Source organism: Pseudophryne corroboree, chromosome 4, assembly GCF_028390025.1.
Source record: "Pseudophryne corroboree isolate aPseCor3 chromosome 4, aPseCor3.hap2, whole genome shotgun sequence".
Taxonomy (NCBI): domain Eukaryota; kingdom Metazoa; phylum Chordata; class Amphibia; order Anura; family Myobatrachidae; genus Pseudophryne; species Pseudophryne corroboree.
In genome coordinates, this window is record NC_086447.1 from 702,960,770 (window position 1) to 702,976,477 (window position 15,708).

General features: G+C 45.0%; 1 protein-coding gene across 2 annotated transcripts in view; it reads left to right on the top strand.

Moving 5' to 3' along the window:
- The window catches only part of TTC27 (tetratricopeptide repeat domain 27), an 880,123-nt gene that overhangs the window by 707,377 nt on the left and 157,038 nt on the right, over positions 1 to 15,708 (top strand). For both annotated transcript variants that reach the window (XM_063917959.1, XM_063917958.1), the window contains 2 exons: positions 6,877 to 6,972; positions 8,357 to 8,479. In XM_063917959.1, coding sequence (XP_063774029.1) covers positions 6,877 to 6,972; positions 8,357 to 8,479 — 219 coding nt within the window. The remainder of the gene's footprint in view (positions 1 to 6,876; positions 6,973 to 8,356; positions 8,480 to 15,708) is intronic.

Sequence of the window (15,708 nt, forward strand, 5' to 3'; positions counted from 1 at the left end):
CTCCCCTGCTCTCCTCACTCGTATCTCCAACTGTCTCTCTGCTACCTCTTCCTGGATGTCCCAGCGCTTTCTTAAACTTAACATGTCTAAGACCGAGCTGATCATCTTCCCTCCCTCCCGCATAACCTCACCTCCTACAATCTCATTATCTATTGATGGCACTACTATCTCCTTTAGCCCCCAAGTGCTCTGTCTTGGAGTAATCCTTGACTCCTCCCTCTCCTTCAAACCACACATTCAGCACCTCTCACAAACCTGCCATTTTCATCTAAAAAATATTTCCAAGATCAGACTCTTTCTGACCCAGGATGCTACTAAGACTCTTATCCACTCACTGGTCATCTCCAGACTGGACTACTGTAATCTGCTCCTGATTGGCATTCCTGACAGATACCTCTCTCCACTCCAATCTATCCTCAATGCTGCTGCCCGGCTCATCTTCCTCACCAAACGCACTATGTCCACCTCTCCTCTCTTACTAGACCTTCACTGGCTCCCCTTCCCTTTCAGAATCCATTTCAAGCTTCTCACACTCGCTTACAAAGCCCTCACCCACTCCTCTCCCATCTACATCTCTGACCTTCTCTCCCTTTACACTCCCACCCGTCCTCTTCGCTCTGCTAATGCACGCAGACTCTCCTGCCTACGGATTACTTCCTCCCACTCCTACCTCCAAGATTTTTCACGTGCTGCACCACTTCTCTGGAATTCCCTACTTATCCCCCTCAGACTCTCCACCTCTCTACAAAACTTCAAACGGGCTCTCAAGACCCACTTCTCCAAACCCAGCCAAATCTCATCCTAACCCTCTGTTCTACGCTCTCTATGTACCCCATCTGTGTCACCCCTGTCTGTCTACCCCTCCCCTTTAGAATGTAAGCTCTCAAGAGCAGGGCCCTCTTCCCTCGTGTGCTTATCCTTTCTTAATTTAATAATCTTCAACTGCACCAAATCCATCAGTCTTCTGCCACCTGATACTTATTCCAGTGTCATCTGCTGATGTAACTATGTTTATTTACCCTGTACTTGTCCTATACTGTCATCAACTGTACGTTGCTGTTTTCCTGTTTGATTATTTGTTTATGTACTCTGTAACTGGGCGCTGCGGAACCCTTGTGGCACCATATAAATAAAGGATAATAATAATAAGCCTTGAAGAGAGATAAAGTGGAGACCGATAAAGTGCCAACCAATCATCTCCTAACTGCCATGTTACCGGCTGTGTTTGAGAAATGACAGACAGGAGCTGGTTGGTACTTTATCTCCATCCACTTTATCTCACTCCAAGGTTTAGTACATAGATCCCTAGTAGTCTTGCACATCTCCTCTAACTTTCTATAGTACTACCAATACATAATGGTAAGTTCTATTACCACAAGAGTGATGGTAGAACTATAAATATATATTTAAAACTCTTCTCTAACTGTGACAGACGCAAACAACAAATTCCTCTTCTACTCTAAAATGTGATAAGAAAATGGAGGCATTTCATTGCAGAAAGGCATTCTGGGAACTCTCAGTGGAATAACTACAACAGCCAACTCGTATTTCCCAAGATTTAAGGGATTTAGACTCACAATATAACACTGCTACAAAAAGATCTACTTGCAAATTGCCAGAGGCTTTCCCGTTTGTTTTATGACCTAAAGTGTGGACCCGCAGTGATTAGAATAATACCTTGTTTGTGTGAGCGTTATTTTAGCACATAATAAACAGCACAGAGTTGGTTTATAGTGCAGCAAATACATCTAATTTGCCCAGTGGTGTTCTTGATTCTTGAGGCATTAGTCTAACAACTGCATATTTTTCCTGTTTGAGTAAGACAATTAAAGTTTAGATAATACATTACCTTTCATAGCCGGCTCCATGATGAATTTTTAATTGCTTTTATGTGGTGTAGTACAGACATATGGTATCACTCAGAGATGTACTCTGAGGTGGGGGAAATATGGTAAAGGCAAGCAACCCTTCTTTCATTAATGTCAGATTCCTGTAAAGTAGAGCCAGACTGTATAACAGCCACTCTGACCACTTGTGTTACTTAGCAGCCTAGTTATAGCTCAATTTGTAATGACTGGCTTATTTTGGGTGCTCTCAGCTTGATGAAGAGCTGGTGTCAGAAACCGTTTCCTCCTCTCACTGGACTGGAAACATAAGTTATTGGAAGTTCGCCAGAAAGTGTGCAATTTTCTAAAATGAAGAAATAATACAGAGAGAGCCAAATAATTTAGGATGGCAAGAACGTGTCTGTAGTAAATTGTTGTTCTCTTTTCCAGAGTCCGCTTCAGCTGTTTCTGGCTGTGTTTAGAGTTTTTAATTTAGTTGCTTGAGGGCACCTGACTAGTTTGTGACAGATAAAACATTAGCTGGCCTTAGATGGATTTTGTATGATGTAGAGGTACAGTATGATTCTATTGAGATATTTACTAAACTGGGGGTTTACAAAAGTGAAGATGTTGCCCATAGCAACCTTCCAGAGTCTATTTAAAATGTATCTAGCTCCTTATAGAAAATAACTAGAATCCGATTGGCTGCTATGGGCAACATCTCCTTTTTTGTGAACCTGCACTTTAGTAAATATACCCCTTAGTCTTTACAAGCCTTGCTTACTTTACCACTATTTTCTATCTCCTTGCTTTTCCCTCCCTTCATAGTTTTAGGATTAAGAAAAAAAAGGCATTTTGTTTCCCCCAGCACCCTGAATGATAGCAGTAACCAGATGTAAATCCCACACAACACTAGAATTCAGAGATCTCGGTTACATATATTTGCGCAAATGTATGAATTAGCTCCAAAGCTGCATCAAGGCGTCTCTGTATATTTGGGGTCCCTAGCGCTATATATAGGTGCAGGGTGTGGCACCCCAAAACACCAGCATAAGCCAGAAAGCCCAGGGCAGCATACCAATGAAAAACTATAGTGTTAATAAATTAGTGTTAGGAAGCCGAAGCTATTAAGAAGGTGATACAAAAATGAGATGTACCGGTAATTAAAATGGAGCAATAGTGTTAAAGAAATTAGTGTGTGAAAAGTGTTAATTGAATGTAAAGGTATGTCACACTTAAGCCATCCAGCTCAGCCAGTCCAGAGGCACCACACCTCACACCTCCATTACCCCAATCTGGGTCTATGATTAACCAGCAAGGAGCCACATGATAATGGGTAGATACACAACTGAAATACTTAGGTGTATTTATCACTCCTACCATGCAGAATATATATTCGGCTAATTTTCCACCCATAATTTCACGCATTACCCAATTTATCAAACACTGGATGCCATTACCCCTGTCTTTAATGGGTAGGGTAGCTGTCATAAAGAGTGTGCTGTTCCCCAAAATATCTTTTGTACTCCAAATGTTGCCCTTGTTTTTATCTAAGTTGGATTAAATTAAGTGCAATAGGGTTTTTCCCAAATTTATATGGAATAATAAAAATCCGAGGATAGCTAGGGCTAGATTGCTCCTACCCAAAGATACACTAGATACAGCCACACACAATGTTTCTAAAAATGGACCAACTGTATACAATTTGTCTTATTCTGTATCCATCGTTCATTCTAATATTTATTGTTTTTGTTTATTGAGTTAATATATATTCAAGAATGTCATAACTGTGGTTTGTGTGAACCTGGCGTGTATGTGAAGTCCGTGCAGGTAACTGGAGGACTATGTGTTTATGTGGCTGGTCTGTGGGAATCAGTGAGATGAAATAGTAAGGAGCAATCCCTGACCAGGGATCGAACCCGGGCCTCGGCTGAGGGAGCCGTATCCTGACCACTGGATCACCAGGGACTTGGTGTTTATAGCAGTATGGTGAATGTATTGGTGAGAATGAACAATATATACTGTCACAGGAGTAGGTGTTTGTGTACTCAAGGTTACTATGAAATAGGTTCTTTGGAGTTACGCAGATCTGGGAGGAGAACTGAAGACGATGAACCGGACTGGTTACCAGTGAGACTGAGAACCGCACTGTGAACCGGGCTGGGTACCGGTATAACTGGAATGCAACTGTAATCCGGGCTGGTACCGGATATAACTGTAAAGGCAACTGTATGTAGAACAATGACTGTGGCTGTGACTTTAAGACAAGGCTGAAGAAGAACTGAAGACTGTAGCTGTGACTTTAGGATGAGGCTGAAGAAGAACTGTGCTGTGTCTTTAAGACGAGACTGAAGAATACTGCGACTGTGTCTTTAAGACGAGACTGAAGGATACTGCAGCTGTGTCTTTAAGACAAAACTGATACTGGATATAACTGGTAACACAACTGTAATCCAGACTGGGTAGTAAAAGAGAAGAGTTTTACAGGATCCAAGGTAATAGTGTTACCTCTTAGGGAGCTCAGCTACTAAGCTCACACTGAGCTGTGTGACACAATGAACTGGCAGCTTCTGTAACAAAAGTCTCTTCACTTATACTTCTTGGTCCTTGGTGATTGGTGAACAGAGTCAGGTGATTCAGAGAGTCTCAGGCTGGCACAGGATTAGATAGCTCATGGTCAGGTGATCTGTCCCTGTGATGTCAATACTCCAGGTTAGGTTCTGGTGTGGAGTGAGGCCTAGCAGGCCGGAAAATAACTGAAGCCTAAACTCCTAAAATGAGCAGAGGATGCTGGCTTTTAGGCCCAAACACCAGAAATCCGAACACAGTGGAGAATGTATCTGGGGACCACTGGAGTCAGAGAGGCATATAGTATAATGACAACAGATTACTGTGTAGGCACAGCATAGAGCAGGCATGTCCAAACTGCGGCTTTACAGCTGTTGTGAAACTATATATCCCAGCATGCCCTGACAGAGTTTTGCTGTCAGAGAATGCTAAAGCTGTGTCAGGGCATGCTGGGATGTGTAGTTTCTCAACAGCTGGAGGGCCGCAGACATGCCTGCTATAGAGAGACTTGCTGAATTCAGTATTCACATAGAAGGGTTAATCAACACACGTGGAGCTCGTTAACTCTAACCTTCTGGTCAGAGAACTCAGCAGGAAACTCATGGTACTGGCAAGCTGTTTATCCCAGTGAGCAGAAAAGACGCAGGATCCAGGACAGATGGCAGAGGTAAGTCAACAAATATGAGACGACAGTCAGGATCATGACAAAGTAGAGCATTTTAAATGTAAAAATATAAGATTATAGTTATGGAGTGTGAACCAAGGTCTGCTCGGACTGCACAGTACATACTGCCTGTTCTGACAGAGGACTGGAGAACTAGACAGGTTTTTCTTTTTACTTTAACTTCATTGGCAGCCAGTGTTAAGGATGCTATTGCAGTGCACATTGCACACAGTAGTTCTCATTGGCAGCATGCGGAAGAGAGACATGATGGTCTGAGTAGGCTCCGTGAATTCTGTAGGCTTGGTCGCAGCTGCAACCTCTGTGGTCCCTGAAGCAACTTCACTGCTTATTGCAAAAGCTGGTACAGCAGAAACAGACGTGCTCTGCCTAACAAGAAGTGTTACCTAGTAATATTTTTGTATTGTGTTTAAATGTTGGGTAAAAAAGTATTGTCTACTTGTGTGAACTGAATGTCTGCCATAAACAGTCTAAACCAGAGATGGACAACTTTTAAAATAACATTTAGCGCAATATAATCTGCGCATGACCTACTCTATTTTCTCCATCATCACCTACTTCTCATTTCTAAGCCCTATGAATGTAACCGCTCCAGGGAGGGAAAGAGCAGCTTTAAATGGAAACGCAGAAGAAACAGAGCAAAACACGTATTAGGATGATATACACAATGTTGCCCGCTAAATAAAATATAAACTAAGGAGCGGGAGAGTGGGACTTTCTTCTGGGCTCATGATCTGTTTTGTCATAATGTGTGCATGAATCTCATGCCCCTGAACTTTCACCTCTCTTCCATCTCTTTTATTCCTTCATTTCCTGTAGAGCTTAAAGACAGGATGGAACACATCCAGGCTAAAGGCCTGATGTTTTGTTGTCACGCTGGATGTAATTTACAGTATGCTCTAAAAAGCTGCCTGTAATAAATAGCCTATTTATACCCATAAAGTTGCATGTGGTTGGCAACTTCTAATATTTGTCCAGATCTGTACCTGTAGCATATGTGCCAGCTTTATGCCAGACGTCCATAGACCCAAACACACATATATAAACATCAGGTCATAAGCACAACAAAAGTTTCATATTGGATTAGTTTTGCTATTAGACAAGATATTATACAGCAGATATAACATTACTTCTCGCATATGAACAGACATAACAATAAAAATATTTGTAAAATATCACAAATAATATATGCATAGCCAGTGAAGAAAAGAGCCTATTAGCTTCAGATATAAGTTCACAATCAGCCAATCAGAAATGGCCAGGTTACTGTCATTATGATTAACATGTATTCATACCAGCCATCTGAAACCTACAGTTTGACTGACATATGTACACCTTTTTGCAGTTACAGGAACCCGTATATACTTAGCCTACGTTATACCCCTTATTAAGGCAGTACGGATGGTGCAATGGTTAGCATTTCTTTGTTCACATGTTAAAGTAAAATATGCACCAGAAATCATGCTTATAAAGTATTTGGTTAGGTCACCAGGAAGGGCTGAGCATCAGCAGGTTTTCATTAGGTAAATGCCAGTGACACAGCATGAGAACCACTTGGTTGGGGAGACTAGGAAAGTACTTACCCCTTTGTGATCACCAGCAGTGTTGGTAAATACAGCAACAGTTTTAACCTTAGGCTGAAGTGTAAGTGGAACTACTGTGTTTTTCTTGTTTTAACCAGTTTTAAAAGTAAAAAGAGCACGATTTTTAATACCATTGAGTACTTACTGTAGTTTAGTTTTTATAAAAAATGAGTTAAAGACTTTCTAAAAAAGGGATTTCTATAAATTTTGTTTGCAGGCTCTAGCAGACCAGTTTAATGAAAAGAGTCCACCTGCTGTTGAGCGAATGAAAGTTTTCTATTGCTCGGAGATGCCTCCAATCTGGAGAATTCAAGTAAGTGAAATATTTAATTTCATTTAAAATTAGGTTGAGTTGTGTTTTTCTGGATTTATGACATTTTGTGACACTCGCTCCAAGTTTATTTGTCCAATTGCACCCGTTCAGTCTGGGTTTTTTTTCCACTGAGGCATCATCAACTGTTGGTGTCCCAGAAGGATCAGTCCTTGATCCTATGCAGTATTCCCTCTACACTTCCTCCTTTGAACTCTGTTTCTTATTTGTTTTCAGTAGCATTGATATGCCGAGGTCACACACATTACATTTTCTTGCTCTGATCTCAAACTGCCTTTCTGCTGTTTTGTCCTGGAACTCCTCTCACCAGTTAATGTAACCTTCTCAAAACTGAATCAATTGTCTTTCCTTCCTATAATGTATCTTTCCCATTCAGTTTCCTTATCATAGTTAACAATTTCACCATTACTCACCTCGGTCATCTCAAATGAATCCAAAGGGCTGCCTCCAGACTACCGTCCCTTCCACATTACACAGAGACCCTATTGCACACATATCTCCACTAAATCCCCAATAAACTAAAGCACTACTTTTGCACAGACTCGCTACTACAGAGACATCCCCAGGTCCGGCTCTACGTTTAGGCAGTTGCCTAGGGTGCCGGAAGCTGAGTCTACCTATTTCAAAACTAAGGATCTTTCTGAAAGAAACATCCTTGTTGTACTTAAAGCAAGTTGTGGCTGTGGAACTTATAAGTCACACTTTCATCTGAAGGGCTGTGAAGTGGGTAATTGGGGTGGCTGGGGGCAGTAGGCTGGAGTTTTGCCTATTGTGCAGAGAAACCTGGCATCGGCCCAGGACGCCCCATACTTCTGAGAAGTCTCCTCTATTGCTACTGATACGTGTCCTCTTTTGCCCCAAGAGTTTGCTTTCCTTTCCCTAGAAACTTCCCTTTCCTTTCCCCGGAGACTTCTCTTACTTTTCCCATAGACTTCCCTTCCCTTCCCCCAAGATGTCCTTTGTACCCTGTGACTATTTCTGAATGCATCTGATTATATGATATGATCCATCTACTGTTTCATTTGTTCTTTTTTGCTACATTACTTCTAATGTAATACGTTTGCAGGATACTGTACATCTTATGTAAATTATTTATATTTACAGTACATGTACTGGAAGGGTAATATCACTATGCTATTCGTAATAACAGCACAAAGTTATGTCTGTTGCTTAACCTATAAGGGTAAAACACCCTACATAAGTCTGTGTGTTCCTTACCATTTCACAAATCACATGTATGGTGTAAACTATATAATGGTCACATGGTAATCCAATAAGATGTATTGCCATTTGAAGATATGTGACAGGTTTTTTAAACAGACCACAAACTATTTGCAAATGGATTAATTTTATGTTTTCTTTAAAGCGGCAACTTGCAAGCTTACTATTTGATCTTGGATGTACCAGCTCTGCTCTACAGATCTTTGAGAATCTAGAGATGTGGGAAGATGTTGTTATTTGTTATGAACGAACTGGACAGCATGGGAAGGTGAGAACGGAATCTCATGTTTATCACAAATGTCAATTCTAAATATTTCTTGTTGATAAGTAATCTAAAGGTGGGTACACACTGGTTTATATATCTGCCGATCAATTGATCGGCAGATATATCTATGGACGGATCGAGCAGTGTGTTGAGCATACACACTGCCCGATCCGTCAGGGACTGATGTCATGAACTGGGCGGGCGTGTACACACGCCCGCCCAGTTCAGCTGTCAATCACCGCTGGCCGCCGCAGCATGTGTACGGGCGGTCGGCGACGCGCCAATATATCGGTAGATATATTGGCTGTCGGCTGTGCTGCGGGGCCGACGCGATACATCTGTGAACGACGGAGTTCACAGACGTATCGGCCGTACACACTGGCTGACGGACCCGCGATATATCGGCCGTTCAAGAGAACGGCCGATATATCGGCCAGTGTGTACGGGCCTTAAGTAATGTCAGTTAGATGGGCAGTAAATTAAATAATAAAATCTATCTATTATTTCTCCGACGTCCTAGTGGATGCTGGGGACTCTGTAAGGACCATGGGGAATAGCGGGCTCCGCAGGAGACTGGGCACTCTAAAGAAAGATTTAGTACTATCTGGTGTGCACTGGCTCCTCCCTCTATGCCCCTCCTCCAGACCTCAGTTAGAATCTGTGCCCGGACAGAGCTGGGTGCTTTTAGTGAGCTCTCCTGAGCTTGCTAATAAGAAAGTATTTTAGTTAGGTTTTTTATTTTCAGAGAGCTTCTGCTGGCAACAGACTCTCTGCTACGAGGGACTGAGGGGAGAGAAGCAAACCTACTAACTGCGGCTAGGTTGCGCTTCTTAGGCTACTGGACACCATTAGCTCCAGAGGGATCGAACACAGGACCTGACCTTGTCGTCCGTTCCCGGAGCCGCGCCGCCGTCCCCCTCGCAGAGCCAGAAGACAGAAGCCGGCAGATGCGGAGAAGACATCGAAATCGGCGGCAGAAGACTCCTGTCTTCACATGAGGAGCTACTGGGTAAACACTAAGTTACTGTGTAATCCCTGGGTTATATAGCGCTGGGGTCTGTGCTGGCAAACTCTCTCTCTGTCTCTCCAAAAGGCCTTGTGGGGGTCCTGTCTTCATTTAGAGCTTCCCCTGTGTGTGTGGTGTGTCGGTATGTGTGTGTCGACATGTTTGACGAAGAGGGCTATGTGGAGGCAGAGCAAGTGCAGTTGACTGACGTGTCGCCGCCGACGGTGCCGACACCTGATTGGATGGATATGTGGAAGGTGTTAAATGAATAATGTAAACTCCTTACATAAAAGGTTGGATAAAGCTGATACCTCTGGCCAGTCGGGGTCTCAACCCATGCCTGATCCTACAGCGCAGAGGCCCTCAGGGTCTCAAAAACGCCCACTATCCAAAATGGTTGACACAGATGTCGACACGGATTCTGACTCCAGTGTCGACGACGATGATGCAAAATTGCAACCAAAAATGACAAAAGCTATACGTTACATGATTATAGCGATGAAGGATATTTTACACATATCAGAGGTAAACCCTGTCCCTGACAAGAGGGTTTACATGTATGGGGAGAAAAAGCAAGAGGTGACTTTTCCCCCTTCACATGAGTTAAATGAGTTATGTGAAAGAGCGTGGGATTCCCCAGATAAGAAAGTCCTGATTTCCAAAAGGTTACTTATGGCGTACCCTTTCCCGCCAGAGGACAGGGTGCGCTGGGAATCCTCCCCTAGGGTAGATAAAGCTCTGACACGCTTATCTAAGAAGGCCCTGCCGTCGCAGGATACGGCCACCCTAAAGGATCCTGCAGATAGAAAGCAGGAAAGTATCCTGAAATCTGTTTATACACATTCAGGGACTCTACTGAGGCCGGCAATTGCGTCGGCGTGGATGTGTAGTGCTGTAGCAGCGTGGACAGATAATCTGTCTGAGGAAATGGATACCTTAGACAGGGATACCATTATGCTGACCCTGGGGCATATAAAAGACACTGTCCTATATATGAAGGATGCCCAGAGGGACATTTGCCTACTGGGCTCTAGAATTAATGCAATGTCAATTTCTGCCAGGAGGGTCCTGTGGACTCGGCAGTGTACAGGTGATGCCGACTCCAAAAAACACATGGAGTTGTTACCTTACAAGGGTGAGGAATTGTTTGGGGACGGTCTCTCGGACCTGGTTTCCACAGCTACTGCTGGGAAGTCAAACTTTTTGCCATATATTCCCTCACAACCGAAGAAAGCACCGTATTACCAAATGCAGTCCTTTCGCGCACAAAGAAGCAAGAAGGTCAGAGGTGCTTCCTTTCTTGCTAGAGGCAGGGGCAGAGGGAAAAAGCTGCACCTTACAGCTAGTTCCCAGGAACAGAAGTCCTCCCCGGCTTCCACTAAATCCACCGCATGACGCTGGGGCTCCACGGGTGGAGCCAGGAGCGGTGGGGGCGCGTCTCCGACATTTCAGCCACCAGTGGGTTCGCTCACAGGTGGATCCCTGGGCTATACAGATTGTGTCTCAGGGATACAAGCTGGAATTCGAGGTGATGCCCCCTCAACGTTACCTAAAATCGGCCCTGCCAGCTTCCCCCATAGAAAGGGAAGTAGTGGTAGCGGCAATTCACAAGCTATTTCTCCAGCAGGTGGTGGTAAAGGCTCCCCTTCCTCAACTGGGGAGGGGATACTATTCCACAATGTTTGTGGTACCGAAACCGGACGGTTCGGTCAGACCTATATTAAATTTAAAGTCCCTGAACATTTATCTGAAAAGATTCAAGTTCAAAATGGAATCGCTCAGAGCGGTCATTGCAAGCCTGGAAGAGGGGGATTTTATGGTGTCTCTGGACATCAAGGATGCTTACTTGCATGTCCCCATTTATCCGCCTCATCAGGAGTACCTCAGATTTGTGGTACAGGACTGTCATTACCAATTCCAGACGTTGCCGTTTGATCTGTCCACGGCACCGAGAATATTTACCAAGGTAATGGCAGAAATGATGGTGATCCTGAGAAAGCAAGGAGTCACAGTTATCCCATACTTGGACGATCTCCTCATAAAGGCGAGGTCGAGGGAGCAGTTGCAAATCAGCGTAGCGCACTCACAGGAAGTGTTGCAACAGCATGGCTGGATTCAGAATATCCCAAAGTCGCAGCTGATTCCTACGACACGTCTGCCCTTTCTGGGCATGATTCTGGACACAGACCAGAAGAAGGTGTTTCTCCCGACGGAGAAGGCTCAAGAGCTTGTGACTCTAGTCAGAGACCTCTTAAAACCGAAACAGGTGTCGGTGCATCACTGCACGCGAGTCCTGGGAAAGATGGTGGCATCGTACGAAGCCATTCCCTTCGGCAGGTTCCATGCGAGGATCTTTCAATGGGATCTGTTGGACAAATGGTCCGGATCGCATCTTCAGATGCATCGGCTGATCACCCTGTCCCCCAGGGCCAGGGTGTCTCTTCTGTTGTGGCTACAGAGTGCTCACCTTCTCGAGGGCCGCAGATTCGGCATACAGGGCTGGGTCTTGGTGACCACGGATGCGAGCCTCCGAGGGTGGGGGGCAGTCACTCAGGGAAGAAACTTCCAATGGTTGTGGTCAAGTCAGGAAACTTGTCTGCACATAAATATCCTGGAACTAAGGGCCATATTCAACGCCCTGAGTCAAGCGGAGCCCCTACTTCGCAACCAACCGGTGCTGATTCAGTCAGACAACATCACCGCGGTGGCTCATGTAAACCGCCAGGGCGGCACAAGAAGCAGAGTCGCGATGGCGGAAGCCACCAGGATTCTTCGGTGGGCGGAGAATCACGTACAAGCACTGTCAGCAGTGTTCATTCCGGGAGTGGACAACTGGGAAGCAGACTTCCTCAGCAGGCACGACCTCCACCCGGGAGAGTGGGGACTTCATCAAGAAGTCTTCATTCAGATTACAAATCGATGGGAACTGCCACAGGTAGACATGATGGCGTCCCGTCTCAACAAAAAGCTGCAACGGTATTGCGCCAGGTCAAGAGACCCTCAGGCGATAGCTGTGGACGCCCTGGTAACACCGTGGGTGTTCCAGTCGGTCTATGTGTTCCCTCCTCTTCCTCTCATACCCAAAGTACTGAGAATCGTAAGAAGAAGAGGAGTGAGAACAATACTCATTGTTTCGGATTGGCCAAGAAGACCTTGGTACCCGGAATTGCAAGAAATGCTCACAGAGGACCCATGGCCTCTGCCTCTCAGACAGGACCTGTTGCAACAGGGGCCCTGCCTGTTCCAAGACTTACCGCGGCTGCGTTTGACGGCATGGCGGTTGAACGCCGGATCCTAGCGGAAAAAGGCATTCCGGAGGAAGTTATTCCCACGCTGATAAAGGCTAGGAAGGACGTGACAGCAAAGCATTATCACCGCACATGGCGAAAATATGTTGCTTGGTGTGAGGTCAGGAAGGCCCCTACAGAGGAATTCCAACTGGGCAGATTTCTGCACTTTCTACAGTCTGGAGTGACTATGGGCTTGAAGTTGGGATCCATAAAGGTCCAGATTTCAGCCCTATCCATTTTCTTTCAAACGGAACTGGCGTCTCTTCCTGAAGTTCAGACGTTTGTTAAGGGAGTGCTGCATATTCAGCCCCCTTTTGTGCCACCAGTGGCACCTTGGGATCTCAACGTGGTGTTGGGTTTCCTGAAATCCCACTGGTTTGAACCACTTAAGACCGTGGAGCTAAAGTATCTCACGTGGAAGGTGGTCATGCTATTGGCATTAGCTTCGGCTAGGCGTGTGTCAGAATTGGCGGCTTTGTCATGTAAAAGCCCCTATCTGGTTTTTCATATGGACAGGGCAGAATTGCGGACTCGTCCCCAATTTCTGCCAAAGGTGGTGTCATCTTTTCATTTGAACCAACCTATTGTAGTGCCTGCGGCTACTCGTGACTTGGAGGATTCCAGGTTACTAGATGTAGTCAGGGCTTTGAAGATTTATGTAGCCCGAACGGCTGGAGTCCGGAAAACTGACTCGCTGTTTATCCTTTATGCCCCCAACAAGTTGGGTGCTCCTGCTTCAAAGCAAACCGTTGCCCGCTGGATCTGTAACACGATTCAGCAGGCTCATTCTGCGGCTGGATTGCCGCATCCAAAATCAGTGAAAGCCCATTCCACAAGGAAGGTGGGCTCTTCTTGGGCGGCTGCCCGAGGGGTCTCGGCATTACAGCTTTGCCGAGCTGCTACTTGGTCGGGTTCAAACACATTTGCAAAATTCTACAAGTTTGATACCCTGGCTGAGGAGGACCTTGAGTTTGCCCATTCGGTGCTGCAGAGTCATCCGCACTCTCCCGCCCGTTTGGGAGCTTTGGTATAATCCCCATGGTCCTTACGGAGTCCCCAGCATCCACTAGGACGTCAGAGAAAATAAGATTTTACTTACCGGTAAATCTATTTCTCGTAGTCCGTAGTGGATGCTGGGCGCCCGTCCCAAGTGCGGACTTTCTGCAATACGTGTACATAGTTATTGCTTAATATTGGGCTATGATATGTTGGCATCCATTGTTGATGCCCTGTTGTTGTTCATACTGTTAACTGGATAAGTGTATCACAAGTTATACGGTGTGATTGGTGTGGCTGGTATGAGTCTTACCCGAGATTCCAAAATCCTTTCCTTATAATGTCTGCTCTTCCGGGCACAGTTTCCTTAACTGAGGTCTGGAGGAGGGGCATAGAGGGAGGAGCCAGTGCACACCAGATAGTACTAAATCTTTCTTTAGAGTGCCCAGTCTCCTGCGGAGCCCGCTATTCCCCAGCATCCACTACGGACTACGAGAAATAGATTTACCGGTAAGTAAAATCTTTTTTTTTTTTTATACTAGAGCTGAGCTTTGTGCATCATTATTTCCATAAATCATCACCATAATGAATGACTGTTGTACATAATAATTTTATTAATGTTTAATTTGTATTAGAGAATGTTCCCTGTCATTTAGAGCCCAGATTAGGGCTTGGTTTCTTATCATACTTTGTTACATATCTCAATTTGTTTTTTCTTTGTTATAATGCATTGAAGCTTTAACACGTGCACATCTATACATGTATATATAGATCTTGGTGCATTTATATATACAGTGTATATGTATGTAGATATATATATATATCTGCTGCAATTAAGCCAACAGCTTTTATTAGCACACCAAGTCCCGTGAGACTCTGCTAGCACCGTGTGTTATTGAAGCCCAGCGTTGGGCAAGTAAAATGTATTAAAAAAATATATATTGTATTATAAGGTGCCTGGGTATATGGAGCGTGGTGCAGGGCACAAGGTATACATTTCTGTTAAATGTTTTTAAATGTATATAAAGGTAAAATTTACTTGTTTCATGGTGGTCTAGGGGGGTCCAAGGCTCTGTGTGGGCTGCTGGGATCCCCAGCCCTCTCCCATGAAAATAGAATGCCTTCACAGGCAGCCTCCTAGATGGGAGTTGCATTGGAAGGCAGAGAAAAGAGCTGGCCATCCAGCCAGCTAAAGGGCTTCAGGGAGCCCCAAGGGACTCCCACCCAGTGAACAGGGATACCCTGCCAGGGGATCTTGACTGCCCATCTCTGGAGCTTGGATTCAGGCTAGAGGTAGCAGGCGTGGTCCCCTGGCAGATTCCTGGAAGAAGTTTTTTGAGGGAACTATTTTTTTCTCACAGACATGATGGCACCAGTGTTGTTTTTTAAGACTTATTTTGAGCAAATAAACATCATTGCCTCTAGATGAATGCTTTCATCTTGCGACCAATAGGAATGCAGCAAATGTAGTCCCGTTCTCCACCTGTCCTAAGGTAAGCCCAGCATCACCAAGCTCAGCCCTCTGGCAAGCTACCATGCAGGGCCTGGTCCAGGTCACCGACCAGTGGGGAACAACTGACACCAGTCAGGAGGTGTGGCAGAAGCATGTCGACGCATACACAGCAGCAAGTGGTACAGGTGCCCGTGGTAGAAGCCTGAGCCGCACTTGATTCGTAGTAGTAGCCTGGTGGTGGCCGCAACATACCCGCCCACTGTGCAGTGGGTGGAGTCAATAACAGGCAGTTACTGAGGGTAAGAGGGAATCCCCAATTGGCCATCTACCATGTGATCCAATCTCAGTCTGTGATTGCTGGGCGTAGGCAACAAGGGCAGGCATCCAGTCACAGTAGTGCTACTATGCAGCAACCTTAGTTCTTTCAATGTCAAGTACCTCTGTGTTTCATATACAGACAAAGAAGGGTACCCTATTAGCAATGTTC